This window comes from Schistocerca americana, chromosome 4 (assembly GCF_021461395.2).
Source record: "Schistocerca americana isolate TAMUIC-IGC-003095 chromosome 4, iqSchAmer2.1, whole genome shotgun sequence".
NCBI classification, from domain to species: Eukaryota; Metazoa; Arthropoda; class Insecta; order Orthoptera; family Acrididae; genus Schistocerca; species Schistocerca americana.
The window spans coordinates 482,478,411-482,497,091 of NC_060122.1; the positions used below are offsets into that span (position 1 = coordinate 482,478,411).

Below are 18,681 nucleotides of genomic sequence, written 5' to 3' on the forward strand. Positions count from 1 at the left end.
GTTATAAATACAAACTCAAATAGGGGTAATGCAGGAGTAGGTTTAATAATGAATAAGAAAAATAGGAGCACGCGTCAGCTACTACGAACAGCATAGTGAACGCATTATTGTAGCCAAGATAGACACGAAGCCCACGCCTACCACAGTAGTACAAGTTTATATGCCAACTAGCTCCGCAAATGAAGAAATTGAAGAAATGTATGATGAGATAAAAGAAATTATTCAGATAGTGAAGGGAGACGAAAATTTAATAGTCATGGGGGACTGGAATTCGATAGTAGGAAAAGGAAGAGAAGGAAAAGTGAATATGGAATGGGGATAAGGAGTGAAAGAGGAAGCCGACTGGTAGAATTTTGCACAGAGCATAACTTGATAATAGCTAGCAGTTGGTTTAAGAATCAGAAGGAAGGTTGTATATGTGGAAGAGGCCTGGAGACACTGGAAGGTTTCAGGTAGATAATATAATGGTAAGACAGAGATTTGGGAACCAAGTTTTAAATTGTAAGACATTTCCGGGGGCAGATGTGGATTCTGACCACAATCTATTGGTTATGAACTGTAGAAAAAATCTGAAGAAACTGCAAAGAGGTGAGAATTTAAGAAGACGGGACCTGCATAAACTGAAAGAACCAGAGGTTGTAGAGAGTTTCATAGAGAATATTAGGGAACTATTGACTAGAACGGGGGAAACAATACAGTAGAAGAAGAATGGGTCGATTTGAGAGATGAAATAGTGAAGTCAGTGGAGGATCAAGTAGGTAAAAAGACGAGTGCTAGTATAAATCCTTGGGTAACAGATGAAATATTGAATTTAATTGATGAAAAGAGAAAATATAAAAATGCAGTAAATGAAGCAGGCAAAAAGGAATACAAACGTCTCAAAAATGAGATCGACAGGAAGTGCAAAATGGCTAAGCAGGGATGGCTAGAGGACAAATTTAAGGATGTAGAGGCTTATCTCACTAGGGGTAAGATAGATACTGCTTACAGGAAAATTAAAGAGACCTTTGGAGAAAAGAGAGCAACTTATATGAATATCAAGAGCACAGATGGAAACCCAGTTCTAAGCAAAGAAGGGAAAGCAGAAAGGTGGAAGGAGTATATAGAGGGCCTATGCAAGGGCGATGTACTTGAGGACAATATTATGGAAATAGAAGAGGACGTAGGTGAGGATGAAATGGGAGGTATGATAATGCTTGAAGAATTTGACAGAGCACTGAAAGATCTAAGTCGAAACAAGGCCCCGTGAGTAGACAACATTCCATTAGAACTACCGATCGCCTTGGGAGAGCCAGCCATGACAAAACTCTACCGTCTGGTGAGCAAGACTTATAACACAGGTGAAATACGCTCAGACTTCAAGAAGAATATAAATATTCCAATCCCAAAGAAAGCAGGTGTTGACAGGTGTAAAAATTATCGAACTATCAGTTCAATAAGCCACAGCTGCAAAATACTAACACGAATTCTTTACAGACGAATGGAAGAACTGGTAGAAGCCAACGTCGGGGAAGATCAGTTTGGATTCCGTAGAAATATTGGAACACGTGAGGCAATACTGACCTTATTACTTATCTTGGAAGGAAGATTAAGGAAAGGCAAACCTACGTTTCTGGCATTTGTAGACTTAGAGAAAGCTTTTGGCAATGCTGACTGGAATACTCTCTTTCAAATTCTAAAGGTGGCAGGGGTAAAATACAGGGGGCGAAAGGCTATTTATAATTTGTACAGAAACCAGATGGCAGTTATAAGAGTAGAGGGGCACGAAAGGGAAGCAGTGGTTGGGAAGGGAATGAGACAGGGTTGTAGTCTCTCCCCGATGTTATTCAATCTGTATATTGAGCAAGTAGGAAAGGAAACAAAAGAAAAATTCGGAGTAGGAATTAAAATCCATGGAGAAGAAATAAAAACTTTGAGGTTTTCCAATGACATTGTAATTCTGTCAGAGACAGCAAAGGACCTGGAGGAGCAGTTGAACGGAATGGACAGTGTCTTGAAAGGAGGATATAAGATGAACATCAACAAAAGCAAAACGAGGATAATGGAATGTAGTCTGACTAAACCAGGTGATGCTGAGGGAATTAGATTAGGAAATGAGACTCTTAAAGTAGTAGATGAGTTTTGCTATTTGAGGAGCAAAATAACTGATGAAGTAGGGACGATATAAAATGTAGACTGGCAATGGCAAGAAAAGTGTTTCTGAAGAAGAGAAATTTGTTAATATCGAGTATAGGTTTGTCAGGAAGTCTTTCCTCAAAGTATTTGTATGGACTGTAGTCACGTATGATTGTGAAACGACGACGATAAATAGTTCATACAGGAAGCGGATAGAAGCTTCCGAAATGTGGTGCTATAGAAAAATATGAATGGTGGGCTCCATGTGGTTCGTAAGTCGTGCAGCGACCGTAAACCATAAAATTACCAAATATGCAGCAACCAGTCGCAAAATCTAGTTTTATTTATTCACTTTTGGAAATCGATTTCAACTGATTAACAGCCATCATCGGTGCTTTCAACCAATATGTGCCCTGAGTAGTAATACTGTCTGCTTAAGACAGTATTACTACTCAGGGCACATATTCTTTGAAAGCACCGATGATGGCTGTTAATCAGTTGAAATCGATTACCAAAAGTGAATAAATAAAACTAGATTTTGCGACTGGTTGCTGCATATTTGGTGAGTCTATAGAAAAATGTTGTAGATTAAATGGGTAGATCATGTAACTAATGAGGAAGTACTGAATAGAATTGGGGAGAAGAGGAATTTGTGGCACAACTTGACGAGAAGGAGGTATCGGTTTTTAGGACATGATCTGAGGCATCAAGGGATCACCAGTTTAGCACTCGAGGGAGTGTGCAGGGTAAAAATCGTAGAGGGAGACCAAGAGATGAATACACTAAGCAGATTCAGAAGGATGTAGGGTGCAGTAGGTACTTGGAAATGAAGAAGCTTGCACAGGATAGAGGAGCATGAAGAGCTGCATCAAACCAATCTCTGCACTGAAGACAACAACAAGAACAATAACAATAGTGGAATATGAGGCACGAATCGATGATTGAGCTATTGAGCTCACAGTACATGCATGTCTGGAGGATTTCGTCGGTGAGAGGTGGATTTCTTTTCTTAATACGGTGCCACGTGTCGCCCGCTGCAAGCGGCAGCTGCATTCCGACGAGACATGGTGGCCAGAGGACGTCAGTGTGGCGAGTGGCAACTTTCCCGGAAGGAACCGAGGACAATGAATGGAAGTTGTGAAGGGTTGTCGCCAGGTTGCCCCGGCTCTGAGTCAGCCAAATTGCTTTACAGCTCGCTCTCTGTATTGCTACAAGCCTTGTTTTGCTGCCATACGGCAAAGTACTGGGCTGCCATGACTGCCCTGCTTGGGGTGTCAGAATTCGCAGAAACTTCCCACTGGCTCTGCTGGTCGCTCGTCACTGCACCTTGAGTTGTCTCGTGAGCAGATTTGGCGAGGCCTGTGACACGTTCAAAATAATCTTTTGGTTTTGGTGGGACGCATTGAGATTAGTGCAGGGCGTTTTTCTGTTGTGACGGGAGCAGACAGTGTCTGTTTCAGGACCATGATTCGTGCCGGTTTCGTTGCTATGGCAGGATTGGCAATTTTAAAGAGCAACGGTATGGGTATTCCGGTAGCGGTGCAAAAGAGGTCAGAGACTCGCTTCTTGACGGTCAGAGGGTAAAGTCGCTTTATCTCTTCCGTATGCACGTAGAGATCCGCGTGGAGTTGTGCTCGTCAAGACGCCCGGTCGAAAATTAGCTTTTCATACGGCCGCGAATTAATCGTGCTCCTCTGCTGAATACACAGACGGGACTCTGGGCAACAATGGCTGGTGCAGACTGTGGGCGGTCACTCAGACCACGCCCACATAAGGACTAAGCGAATAAGCGGCGTCTGCAGGCAGCGGTGCGCCAAAGTGGTAACTGATCTTGTGAGAACCAACCATGCGAAGGGGCAAAAGTCATCGTCAGCTTGTGACACTAGAGATCCTGCCGGTAGGCCAGCATGCCAGTGCAGCCACCCAGGCCGACCGTGGGCGCGGCATCCTTGAAGGAGAACGTTGGGTGTCACATAGCTGGGCCATCAAGTGGCAGAGCTCTGGGCCCACGAGGGGACGTGGCCTGAGCGAGAGCCAGCCCCTCGTGCCAACATACCCCAGCTCTACAACGACACACCCCTTGTACACATTAAGAGAGAGGAGACTGTGTATGTCTGTGCTGCGTGTTCTGTTGCGAATGAAGACTCAATTCTCTACCGCTGTTTAGACAGGGTTAAGAAAGGTCAATACTCTCCGAGCCCAGTCACACACTTACAGATACGTAAATGTCTCACCTATTTTTTGTTGTATGTGTCACATTGTTTCTTGGTAGTCATAGTTCCTCACGCCATTTTCTCTGGATGCTTTACATCGATCTAATGACTCAAATGAACGTTTGTTCTGGGGGCCACGCCCAAATACTAATCAGCTTTACAGACAATAGTTTTCATAAGTTTGTGAATAATTAGAGATTTAAACTGCTGATACTAGAGTATATCAACGGATATGTTTTCATATTATTTGTTATTATTATGTTTATAAGTACTCTGTGGAATATTTCACTTATTTTGTAACCCCGTGTCTTACAGGTTTTTTGCATTTTTTATTGCTGATAGAACTTGACTTTCTTTTCAATTAATAACTCGACATACGACACGTAAAATTATTGTTGTATATACAGCTTTTGTCATCCTAACTATGATACTGTGTATGAGTAAACACACGTCGTCAGCGACGATCAGCCGCTGCTACGCTTTGAACTTACCTGGGTGTAAATAGATATGAAAACTTACCTGCATACTAAATTCTAATGTGTAGTTTCTATATTTGTATTACCCACAGCAAAAATTATTTGTACCTGTGTTAGATAAATACCTGAGTTATTGTTATTTGCCGCAATACCACGCACATTTGGCGCAGTGGTTAGACACTGGACTCGCATTCGGGAGGACGACGGTTCAATCCCGCGTCCGACCATCCTGATTTAGGTTTTCCGTGATTTCCCTAACTCGCTCCAGGCAAATGCCGGGATGGTTCCTTTCAAAGGGCACGGCCGACTTTCTTCCCCATCCTTCCCTAATCTGATGAGACCGATGACCTCGCTGTCTGGTCTCCTTCCCCCAACAAACCCACCAACCAACCACGCACATTATCTATTTACTGCTAAACAGTTTCTTTTATATGTTCAGTTGCACAAGAGTATTATATATTTTTGAATGAATGGCGAAAGTAGGTTGCCTGAAACTACTTGCTACAAATGACAATGACGTCGAATGGACATTAAGCCACGTGATCATTTCTGTTTCAGTCTCTTTGCTCAGGGAACCGTATGTCTGTGTTCACTATTCAATGTAGGAGGAATTTCCTTTGCAGGGAATTCCTTTCTTTTCTCGACGAGTGAATGTGTCTGTGCTGGGTGCGTCGTAGGTTTATGTTGTTCACTACTCCAGAATGGATGTATCACGGACCATAGTGTCCAGAAGACTACAGTGGGAATACCAAGCAAGGCCTTCACCCAACGCCCGGTTTCTGATTAACTATGAAAGAGTATGTATGGGCGTGTGTGGATTCCCCTGTGCGTGAATCGGTGTTACATGCGATGTTATTGTTATTAACGACTGGTACATTAGCAGTACTTGTCTCCAGTACTTCCATGGATAGTGTTACTACAATTTTCTTGGCAGAGTTTTGTCTCTTTTTGCGAATCACTCCTTTTTCCCTAAGTGAACCAGAACCAATACAAATGTTTATTGTGGATTGAGGAGTTATGAAAGTTAACTGGCCCATATAGCCCCTCCACTCTCGTTGGAAGGCCCATAATGTCCTTCAGGCCCTTTCGTATTCTTTTTTTTTGTAATTTAACATGAAAATAGGACATAATTTACGCGTTGAATTACTAATAGAACAAAAATGAATGCGGAAGGAGCTGATGGGCCTCCAACGAGAGTGGAAGGGCCAGAAGGGCCTATCAGGTTCAAGAGTACATCCCGTTGACCAGGAATTACGAAATTTGCAACCATACACAGTTCACACTTCAAAGTAAATGAAAAAATCCGAAAATTATTAATTTGTAATTATGTCACATGAAAGGAATCTTTATCATTTTTTATCCATCCTTCTGTCTGTCCATCTGTTAAGACCCCTTTTTCTGCTGAACAGATAGGCGTATCACATTCAGATTTGTGTCACACGCTGAAGCCTATGATCCCTTGGCGGTGTAAATCATTTAAACTTCTAAGGCAATTCGGTCAAAAGATATGGTCATTTATATCACGTATTTTGATACTCGCAAACTCAGTCGTGTACGCTGACATAGAATCATGAAATTTGTCGAGAAGTAAGATTTCACAATGCAGTCAAAATAAAACAACTTGAAAATTGTTTAATTGTAATTACATCACATAAAAAACATCTTTTTGCCGTTGTAGCCTACATTGCATTGATCATCGAAAGGATGATAGACGAACACAAAATGTAAGCTGTAGTCATGTTTTAACAAGGAAATGAAAAATGTTTTATTGAATCTTGTATATCTACATATATAGACCGAAGTCCCCTGCTCTCTTAGTTTTCTATGTCTGGGCTAGTCTGAGGAACTACTGTAGAGGTACGGTCCTGGAATTCCCATGACTGATATCTTGTCAATATCTATATCGAAAACAGGCAAAAACTCGTTGAGATTCTCGATTAAGTTTACATCGAACCCAGTTTTGTGGGCGACAATGTGCGACCACATCGTACAATGCAGTTGGACGAGCTCTTAGGACGAGACGACATTCGGCGAATGGACTGGTGCGTTCTTTCCCCCAACTAAAATCCTATCGAGCACATCTGAGGTGCTTTGGAGAAGCATACTGCATCACGTCCACAGTCACCAACGACCATCCAGCAACTTTCAACCACGCTGGTGGAGGAATGGAATGCCTTACCTTCTATACTACAGTGTAACAGTTATTCTTATGGATGTCCCAAGTTTCATCTTGATGTCCCTCTGCACTTAGCATCAATTTCCTAAGGATGTCAATTTGGCAAGGAGACATCATACGAAAGCCACTTTCGTCCTCAAATTTTTCACAGCAGTATATTACTAACTTATCCATTAGAACTACCCATTAAATTACTTTCCACTTAATATTACAAAAAATTTTCATTGTAACAAGTAAGAATTCGATTTACCCATCTTATCTTCAATGTTCTTCTGCAGCACCACATTTCAAAAGCTTCTGTTCTGTTCTTGTCTGAACGGCGTATCGTGCGTATGCTGGAACAAATAACAGGTTTCATGATTTATGTGGGAACTCGGGGACTCACAATTTTGAGAGCAAGACTCTTCATGATGCACAACGCAGGATCTCCGACTGGAGCTTGTAGACCATTTCTGTGACACTTTCACGCTGACTATACAAATCCGTGACCAAAAGCGTAGCTTATCAATGAATCTTCCCTATTCTTTCCGCAAATTGAAGTTAGTGGAGGTTACAGACCTCCAACTAATACTTAACAATTGATTGGACGAGTATTTAGTAGACTAGGTCCTCCGTTAGTTAATTACATTGCCTTCGGGATGCTTCCGATAAGTCTAGGCCTGACTTTTGTCTTCTCCACTGTTAGATGTATTTGGATATCTCAAATTGCTCTAGACATAAACTTCTAGATACTCGACGGTTTTCACAGACTTCATTGTCGATCTCGAACCAAGCGCTATTCATCTTGACGTTCCTCTGTACTTAGCGTCAATTTCCGAGGCATGTCACCTTCCTGTATCCAACCTCCTGGTCTTCCAATAGCCCCAGAGAGCAAAAAAATGCTGCATGCCACATCATAATATCTCGTGATCTTGACCACATCGAATAACTTTTTGTCCACAAACAAAATAAAGACGTACCAAGCAAGATATATATATATATATATATATATATATATATATATATATATATATATATATAAAACGAGAGACAGAAGAAACGTTTTTGGAGAAGAAGATCCTTCATATTTTATTCGCTCTGTCTTGTTAAATGGGAGGAGACGGCGTAGGTATGTTTGTGGCTGTCTTGTAGTTGCATTTTCACTGTATAATTAATTGATTACAAACGTGTCTACAGGTACTGTAATGTCCTACAGATTTACCACATGGTTTTTTATGTTGGTTATTTTCTGTTCTCGAAAAGATGTCGCAGGAAGTTTAGCGTACATTGTTCGAAAAAGTTAGAATTAGTGTTAATACCACTATTTGAAACGGAAATTAATACTTTTTATGGTCAACCTTCTTGTCGAACAATGGTACGTTCTGTAACAGCCACGGCCTGGTACAATCATCGAATAAATCCAGATGATAGTTATTTTATCGGTCAGAAGTGAATTCAGCACCAGACAGGTTATTTAATGATTGGGATTTAAGCTCAATCAATCTTCCTATCGCTTTTGTAATGTGTTCTTTGGACGGACAACCTTTACTTATGCACTGCATACCACTGAGCATATTTAATCATGTCCGCCGTTTGTACTTGCTCTTTACTGGCATACAAAGGATACATTAGAAAGCAAATGTTACCTGTCAGAGGGACAGTAACCGATCATATTGTCTTTCTTGTAACTGTGTTCATTGCAAAGAAATGGAAAGCAGAGCGTCTTTTTTTTTTAAACAGTATCCTATACTTCTCATTTGGTAATCCATTTCTTCACAAAAGCTGTTCAAAGCTTATTGCAGCCCACCGTTCACGTGAACAAATTGAAATCGTAACACAGAATTAGCTATGACCCATCTGTACTAGCACACAGTATAAGTACCTAGGATCACGTAAACCGGCCATTTCCTGGAGTTCGCAGTGAACAGATATAAACTCGAGGAAAATGTGCACTGATGATTCAGTCAACCATCTTCAGTTGAAAGTATGTGCAAGTACAGCCTAACAGATAGAAATGCCACTCTTCTGTGGAGAATATAAGTTACCTGGACAGTAACTGCAGCAACGGATACATGTAGCACAGTGCTGTAGTACATTCAAACGACATGTTTGTACAGTAAACGCAGCCCTTAAACTGCATTATAATCACTTTTTATTGTGTCTGAAGGCAGGTGTAGTGTTAATAAGGCAGAGGAACTCAACAGAGAGCGATATCCTGACACAAGAACCCGCATCCCCGATGGATGCTTGTAAGTAGAGTAGAGACGAATCGGGAAGCATTCTAACGACCGTACTGTAGCACCGAACGAAAAACCCACTTGGGACATTCGTTTTGGCTCTGTAGTGAATCCTAGCAGGAGTAGATTTACTTCTGGAGAAGGTCGAGCAGATACTACAACACACACAGAATATTAAATCTCTTTATTAAGGTTTGAACAGTCTGAAGTACTTAACCTGGAAACAATCCATGTCCAGAGGAATGTCACTTACGTACTTGTTACTGTCGATGTACTTTATAACTTCTCACTTGACACAATACAGAATGATAGTCGCGTCTTAATGTACAATTGACTATAAACTTCGACCTAAGTAAGCAGACAGAAGCTAAGAACGAAAATTTCTACCAAGACCGGTAACTGGACTGAGGAGCGAGGTGTGCAAGCGGTCCATGCAGTTGTGTAGATCTTCTGTGCCAGGGTGGCATAGTGGTTTGCGCATCTGCATAGTGAGCTGCAGACCCAGGCTCAAATCCCGTTTATGGTACAAATTTCCATACGTCGCTTCAGTCTGTATATGTACGTCATGGATGTCTGAGACTTGAAAAGGTCCTGGAACTGCATAGTTTTATTTTACTTCGATATACACTCATGCTCATAAATTAAGGATAATGCTGATACATGGTGACACAGCGCACTGGTGGGCGGTTTGCGGGTTTAAATCACCTCGGGCTATGGCCATGGGGTGAGTTTGACGTGCGGACGTCGCACGGTGGCGCTGGCAGCAGTCCACATACGCAGAGGTGTGTTGGTGCATGTCAGAGGACGGTGCAGCGAGTAAGTGCGCAGACGTTTTCAGACGTGCTAATAGTGACTGTGTGTTAAAAATGGCATAAAGAACACATATTGATGACATGGGGGTTAGAATACTAGGGCGACTGAAGGCTGGTCAAACACAGCAGGTCGTAGCACGGGCCCTCCGTGTGCCACAAAGTGTGATCTCAAGATTATGGGAACGATTCCAGCAGACACGAAACGTGTCCAGGCGCTACATAACGGGACGTCCACAGTGTAAAACACCACAAAACGACCGATATCTCACCATCAGCGCCCGCAGACGGCCACGGAGTACTTCAGGTAGCCGTGCTCGGGACCTTACCGCAGCCACTGGAACAGTTGTCTCCAGACACACAGTGTACTGACGACTGAACAGACATGGTTTATTCACCCGGAGACCTGAAAGGTGCATTCCACTGACCCCTGGTCCCAGGAGAGCCCCTAAAGCCTCATGTCAAGAGCACAGTACATGGTCATTGGAACAGCGGTCCCAGGTTATGTTCACGGACGAGTCCAGGTATAGTCTGAACAGTGATTCTCGCCGGGTTTTCATCTGGCTTGAACCAGGAACCAGACACCGACCACTTAATGTCCTTGAAAGTGACCTGTGTGTAGGTCGTGGTTTGATGGTGCTGGTTAGGATTTGATTGGTGCATGTACACTCCTGCATGTCTTTGACAGAGGATCTGTAACAGGTGAGGTGTATCGGGACGTCAATATGCACCAGTATGTCCACCTTATCAGGGGTGCAGTGGGTTCCACCTTCCTCCTGATGGATGATAACGCACGGCCCCACCGAGCTGTTGTCGTGGAGGAGTACGTTGAAGCAGAAGATATCAGGCGAATGGAATGGTCTGTCTGTTCTCCAGACCTAAACCCCATCGAGCACGTCTGGGATGCTCTCAGTCGACGTATCGCTGCACGTCTTCAAACCCCTAGGACACTTCAGGAGCCGGCCGGGGTGTCCGAGCGGTTCTAGGCGCTTCAGTCTGAAACCGCGCGACTGCTACGGTCGCAGGTTCGAATCCTGCCTCGGGCATGATGTGTGTGATGTCCTTAGGTTAGTTAGGTTTACGTAGTTCTAAGTTCTAGGGGACTAATGACCTCAGATGTTAAGTCCCATAGTGCTCAGAGCCATTTGAACCATTTTAACACTTCAGGATCTCTGACAGGCACTGGTGCAAGAATGGGAGGCTATACCGCAGCAGCTGCTCGACCACCTGATCCAGAGTATGCCAACCCGTTGTGCGACCTGTGTACGTGTGCATGGTGATCATATCCCATATTGATGTCGGGGTAAATGCGTAGGAAACAGTGACGTTTTGTAGCACATGTGTTTCGGGACGGTTTTCACAGCTTATCACCAATACCGTGGAGTTACAGACCTGTGTCGTGTGTGTTCCCTATGTGCCTATGCTATTAGCGCCAGTTTTGTGGCACCAAATTCTGCAATTATCCTTAATTTATGAGCTTGAGTGTAATTCTGATTTCTAATACAGCTCACGCTGAAGTAAGACCATCTGACGTAAATACTCTTCCAGCAGCAGCGGCGCATGAACCTCTTGAGGACGTGTGTGCCCGACATCTCTCATTCGTTGCTGCGTCAGGCAACGATTGATCCCACTTGTGGTTCCGTCGTGAGGTACCAATTCTGCCATGGGACTTCGTTTTTCGGCCTAAATCATAGGTACGAGCCGCAAATGGGGAAATAAACGACTTTGGAACATAAGGGACTTTGACTGTAATCGCTTGCAGCCTGGGAACGACGATCTCGGGAACTGTCATGAGCATCTAAGGGAGGAGGTTAAAGGACGATGGAGCCACGAGTGAGCTAAGAACGTGGAGGTCAGAAGCTTGCCCACTCTGTTAAGTGGCACCGGTGGCGATCTACGGCAGATATGATACAACCTATACTGATAGTGCAAGCAAAAGTGTTTCGCAGCACACAGCTCAATGCACATGTCTGACCATGGGGTTCCACAGCAGATGACACCTACGTGATCACATGTTGACCCACCGATACCGTCAATCACGACTGGGATCATCCAAATGTCGTGGGGAAGGCAAACCAAAGACTTCGTTTTATTGGCAGAACGCTTAGGAAATGTAAATGACCTACCAAAGAGAGTGCCTACACTACGTTAGTCCGACCTCTTTTGGAGTACTGCTGTGCGGTCTGGGATCCTTACCAAATAGGATTAACGAAGTGCATAGAGAAAGTTCAAAGAAGAGAGAGAGTGTCACTGACATGAAAAATGATTTGGGATGGACATCATTAAAACAAGGGTGTTTCTGGTTGCGGCGGAATGTTTTCACGAAATTTTAATCACCAATTTTCTCCTCCGAATGCAAAAATTTTTTGTTGGCGCCAACCTACATGGGGAGAAACTTTCATCATAATAAAATAATGGAAATCAGAGTTTGCACGGAAACATATAGGTGTTCGTTTCTTCCTCGCGCTGTTCGAGATTGGAATTATTGCGAAGGTGGTTCGATGACCCCTCTTCCAGGCACTTAAGTGTGATTTGCAGAGTATTTATGCAGATGTAGGTCGAGATTCGAAAAACAAATTGGAAAAATGTCACCTTGTCGGATGAATCAGTTTATTTGTTACATTAAATCGATGGCAGTGTCCGGACATGTCCGCATCCAGGTGTACAGGTGCGCGAAGCATGCACCGCGCTATGGGTGCAGATCAGTGGGGCCAGTAATATGCTATGTGGGGGGCGAGGAGGTGGCAAATTCACAGGACCTGTGGTACTGATTGAAGGCACCATGACAGCTGTGGAGTACGTGACCTTTATCGTCCCTTCGTGCTTGATATCTTCCCCGACTGCGACAGCATCATCCAGCAAGATAACGGTGTTGTGACTTGGCAAGACCGCCAAGCCACTAGGAGAGGAAGCCGAAAGGCACGCGTTTAAGCTCACGCAGGCTGGCGTGAGGTCTGGAACAGGTAAAGTACGTAGCTTCTGAAATACTTAACTTTAATCCATAATTGGTGAACATCGTTCTGACGGTACATGCATCACAAGATAAATCGCAAATGATAATGGCGCCTTGCTAGGTCGTAGCAAATGACGTAGCTGAAGGCAATGCTAACTATCGTCTCGGCAAATGAGAGCGTAATTTGTCAGTGAACCATCGCTAGCAAAATCGGCTGTACAACTGGGGCGAGTGCTAGGAAATCTCTCTAGACCTGCCGTGTGGCGGCGCTCGGTCTGCAATCACTGATAGTGGCGACACGCGGGTCCGACGTATACTAGCGGACCGCGGCCGATTTAAAGGCTACCACCTAGCAAGTGTGGTGTCTGGCGGTGACACCACAAACGGTCCTTGTCTCAAAGTCAGAATCGTGTTACAGTGTTTTGAGGAGCATGGCAGCGAACTCAGGTTGATGTTTGGCCTAGGAAATTCGCCTTAAAGGAACCTGATGGGAAACATCCTGGACGCCAGATCCGTGCCGAAGAAACTAGCAGCCCGTGATTGACGGGAATTGTGTGACATATGCATCTAGTGCCTCATATCTCTGGAAACGTACTAAGGACTTGTCGAAGCCATGCCATGGAGGATCGCCGCTGCAATGCGTACCGAACGTGCTATTAAACAGGTGCTGGTAACGCTTTGAATCGTCTTTGTGTATTGTTGGCCCTCCCAGGAACGTACAGTCTCAGAATTTTGATAGTAAACCACATCGTGATGCAGAACCTCTCTCTCTCGTTGATTCCGAGTGGGTTGAGTATCTCTGTGTCGCTTTGTAGCTTAATAAATGAACACGCCAATATGTATTGCTCTTCTTTGGAGCTTCTCTATTTCTTCCATCATTACTTTCTCGAGGAGACGACGCCTTTAGGTAGCACTGTCCGTGCGGGCGAGAGGGTTTGTATGTTTCAGTGAAACAGATGGCTTTACCGACGGTAGTGTAGCTACTGGCAGAGTCTCCCAAGCTGGACAGGCCTCTTGCAGTGGATCCTGGCAAAGAATGTGTCACAATGTCCGACCTTTTCCTTTATCTAACCCTGAGTTTCCCTTTCTTGAAATGGTAACAATTGTGACATAGGGTAGGGGCGGGGGGCCTCTTAACCGTGAAGGCAACCTCCCTAGGGGAGTAAATCCTGAGGAGAAATCCGGGTCCTTCAGGTTGGGGTTCAGCGGGGGTTAGCATCCCACCTTGGTAAAACAGGTTCTGCTATCTTTTCGAAACAAAATAAAGAAGCCGAACGGATCAAAATGTATCGACTCTGGTTAAGAATAAGGACTATGATTTACGGAACATGGAATGTCCGGAGGTTCCGAGAAAAACTGGAAATATAATTAAAGAAAGAGAAATGCTGAAAATTGATATCCTGGTAAAGACAGAAACGAAAAAGAAAAGATCTGGAGAAGAAGTAGTTGGAAATTACATTCTGTTTGCAGTAGAGGGAAAAAAATTGAAAGAGCAAAATCAGGGTTAGCAGTTTTTGTACAAAGGAAATGGAATCAAACAATAATTAATTGGAAAGAAGTGAATGAGAGGATAATCAGTGTAACAATAAAATTTCATGGAATACAGCTGGAATTAATTGCGATGTATTGCCTTAAAGAAGATGCGCTGATGAGAAGAATAGGGAGTTTTTCGATGAGTTACAAAGATTGGTTGATGAATGTCCAGATGGACGTCAATTGTTAATAAAGAGGGACATAACTGGACGAATTGGAAAAAAGATTAAATGATGACGTTGTAGGACTGTTGGGAGAGGATATTGAAAACGACAGCGGAAGAAAGTTAACTTCTATAAGGTTCAGAAGTGTACTGCTATGAATGGCTAGTTCCAGCACAAAGAAATACGTAGGTACACCTGGGCCAGTCCGTCAAGGAAACGAAAATCAATTATAGACTATGTAATAGTGCGGAGGCATCGGGTAATTAAGATGCTAGGTGTAAGGTAAAAAGAGGAGTAGAGTATGGCTCCGATCATTTTGCAGTTACCGCTACTCCAAAAATCGATTTTTCGATTAAGACCAAGACAAAACATCAGGAGAAAGAGGAGGGTGCTGGAAGCAGTACTTTAAATTAATATAGGATACATCTGCTACAAGAAGAAAATGTGAGAAGTTTATAGCGGCAAAGATTAAATCTAAGACTAGATGGAGTGGAGGAAGACTGGAGTGGTAACGAGCTATACAGTTCCCTGAAACAGTCAATTAAGGAACCAGTGAAGGAGGTTTAGGGAGGGAAAGGGAGAGAAGGGTAAGAACCGAATGGATGGCCACAAAGTTGTTGGAGATGGTTGACGAGAAGAAGAAACTATGTCATATATGGTTAAGCTATACATGAGAAGTGGACTGGAATAGGACAAGGCATATAAAAAGAGGGCTAAGAAATTAACAGCAAGGTATAAGAAACAGGAATGGGAAAGAATATGTGGGGAAATACAGCATTCACTTGGATACAGGAGTTCGGCAGAGGCATAGAGGATGATAAGGAAGATAAAAATGTCTAGCAACCCCGCGCCTACAATGCTGCCTATATCTACTGGACAGTGGAGCAAGCACTTTGAAGAACTTCTTGAAGAAATAAGAAGACACTACGTGGTGGAAGTACATATAACAAAAGCAGAAAATTACGTAATATAGAACCTATACTAGAGGAGGAGGTAAGAGAGATACAAAAATGAAGACATAGGAAGGTAAGTGGACTGAGAGGAGTAGCGTTTGAATTCTGGAAATATGGGCCCCCTCAAAAGGTGAGACTTATTTGTAAATTTTTCAATCAGATTGTGGAGTGAGAGGAAATACCAAGAGAGTGGTGTGTATCATACATATCTGCTAACTACAAAAAAAGGATACAAGAAGCATCCAAATAATAATAGGGGAATAAGTGTTAAGGCTTCAATCAGCAATTTTTTTGTACTGAAAAATAGATTGGAGAATGATGTGAGAGGAACAGGCAGGTTTTATAATTGGACGATCTTGTATGGATCATATTTTTACCAGTAAACAAATAAGTGAGAATGCGTACTCTAGGCGTCAGGAAGTATTCCCAATACTTGTGAATTTAGAAAAATGGTATGATATTGTACCCATTAACGGACTATGAGAAGCGATGGAATGTACTTATATGTGTAGAAGCACAACATATATCTTTAATTTAAAGAATATACCACCAATCGTACGCAGCAGTTAAAGTAGGGAAAAGTTTGAGTGAGGCATTCCAAACACTGAAGGGACTTAGACAGGACTGCAGTCTGCCACTGGCCCTGTTTAAAATATACACTGAAGCGCCAAAGAAACTGGTATAGGCATGAGTATTCAAATACAGAAATATGTAAACAGGCAAAATACGGCGCTGCGGTTGGCAACGCCTATATAAGATAAAAAGTGCAGTTGTTAGATCGGTTACTGCTGCTACAGTGACAGGTTATCAGGATTTAAGTGAGTTTGACCGTGGTGTTATAGACGGCGCACCAGCGATGGTACACCGCATCTCCAAGGTACTGATGAAGTGCGGATTTTCCCGTACGACAATTTTACGAGTGTACCGAGAATATTAGGAGTCCGGTAAACACCAAATATTCGATATATCTGCGGCCGGAGAAAGATACTGCAAGCACGGGACTAACGACGACTGAAGAGAATCGTTCATCGTGACGGAAATTCAACCCTTCCGCAGGTTACTGCAGATTTCAATGCTGGGCCATCAACAAGTGTCAGCGTGCGAAACATTCAACGAAACATCATCGATATAAGCTTTTGGAGCCGAAGGCCCACTCGTGAACCCTTGATGACTACACGACACAAAACTTTACGACTTGCCAGAGCCAGTCAACACTGACACTCGACTGTTGATGAGTGGAAAAATGTCGCGTGGTCGAACGAGTCTCGTTTCAAATTGCATCGGGCGGATGCACGTGTACGGTTATGGAGACAACCTCATGAATCCATGGACCCTGCATGTCAGCAGGGGACTGTTCACGCTGGTGGAGGCTTTATAATGTTGTGGGGCGTGTGCAGTAGAGTGATATGGGACTCCTAGTATGTCTGGATACGACTCTGACAGGTGACACGTGCGCGTCTGACCACCTGCATCCATTAATGTCCATTGAGCATTTCAGCGGACTTGGGCAATTCCAACAGGATAGTGCGACACCCCACACGTCTATAATTGCCACAGAATGGTTCCAGGAGCACTCTTCTGAATTTAAACACTTCCGTTGGCCACGAAACTCCCCAGACATGAACATTACTGAGAATATCTGGGATGCCTTGCAACGCGCTATTCAGAAGAGACCTCCATCCCGTCGTATTCTTTCGGATTTATGGACAGCCCTGCAGGATTCATGGTGTCAATTTCCTCCAGCACTACTTCAGAAATTAGTCGAGTCTATGTCACGTCGTGTTGCGGCAGTTCTGCGTGCTCGCGGGAGCCCTACACGATATTAGGCAGGTATACCAGTTTCTTTGGGTCTTCAGTGTATACAGAGTATATATTGGAATGATGGAATCAGTCATGCGGATGAATTGGGTTTCCTTCCCAGCATTGTACCACCTACTTATTATTTGCCAATGAACAGGCACTGATAGCATAAAGTAGGCCCGCAGGGTAGCCGCGCGGTCTCGGGCGCCTTGTCACGGTTCGCGTGGCTCCCCTCGTCGGACGTTCGAGTCCTCCCTCGGGCATGAGTGTGTGTGTCCTTAGCGTAAGTAAGTTTAAGTTAGATTAAGTAGTTCGTAAGTTTATGAACCGATGACCCCAGCAGTCTGCTGCCATATAACATACCACAAATTTCCAATTTCCATAAAGTTCAAAGGATAATGAATTTATGATGAAGAAGTTAATAGAATTTGAACGAGAAGGGTGTAGCATAAATATGAGCAAAACAGATTTTCTTGTAGTAGGAGGAGATGGGAGGAATGTAGTACTGCCACAAGGAACTAGTAAAGCTGTAAAGCAGTTCAAATAACTAGAATCGATTATCCATCTCTAAGGAAACTGTGAAACAGACGTGGAACGCTGGATCTAGCAGACAAGAGGAGCAATTAAAATGCTAAGGCATTTCTGCGGAGCCAGGCAGTATCAAACCAAACCAAGAAAAGGTTTCTGCCAACAGTAGTGGAGAGTATAATTAACATACGGAGCAGAAGGGTGGACCCTGGGAGTCGCGGAGAAAGAGAGTACAGTCAGCAGAGATGGATGGAATTAGATCAGCCAAGATATCCTGGACAGAGTGGAGAAGAAATGACGAAATTAGGGAGATAATAGATATGGAACAACAAGTCGTGCAAAGAATTGAGAATAGCGCTATTCAGTGGTATCGCCATGTACGGCTAGTGAAGCAAGGGCGATGGCCAAAACCAAACCTGTAATGGTCGCTACAGGGAAGGAGGAAATGTGGATGACCAAGATTAACATGGAGAGTGGGTGTAATTGGAATGATGAGGGAAAGAGGTGTGAAAGAGGAAGACTGCCGTGATCGCGTAAGCTGGTAAATGGAATACGGTAAAATTCCTGAAGAGTGGAGAGGCCCCCCAAAATAAAAGAATTATGTTCAAATGTGTGTGAAATCTTATGGGACTTAACTGCTAAGGTCATCAGTCCCTATCCTAAGGACAAACACACACACACCCATGCCCGAGAGAGGACTCGAACCTCCGGTCGGGACCAGCCGCACAGTCTCCTGAAAATAAAA

General features: G+C 43.6%; 1 protein-coding gene across 1 annotated transcript in view; it reads left to right on the forward strand.

Annotated features, from left to right (window-relative positions):
- The first annotated feature begins 3,961 nt into the window (after nt 1-3,961).
- Nucleotides 3,962-18,681, forward strand: part of LOC124613566 (mucin-7-like) — a 116,886-nt gene continuing 102,166 nt past the window's right edge. Inside the window, exon 1 of the mRNA XM_047142281.1 lies at nt 3,962-4,197. Within this exon, the coding sequence (XP_046998237.1) occupies nt 3,962-4,197 (236 nt within the window). The remainder of the gene's footprint in view (nt 4,198-18,681) is intronic.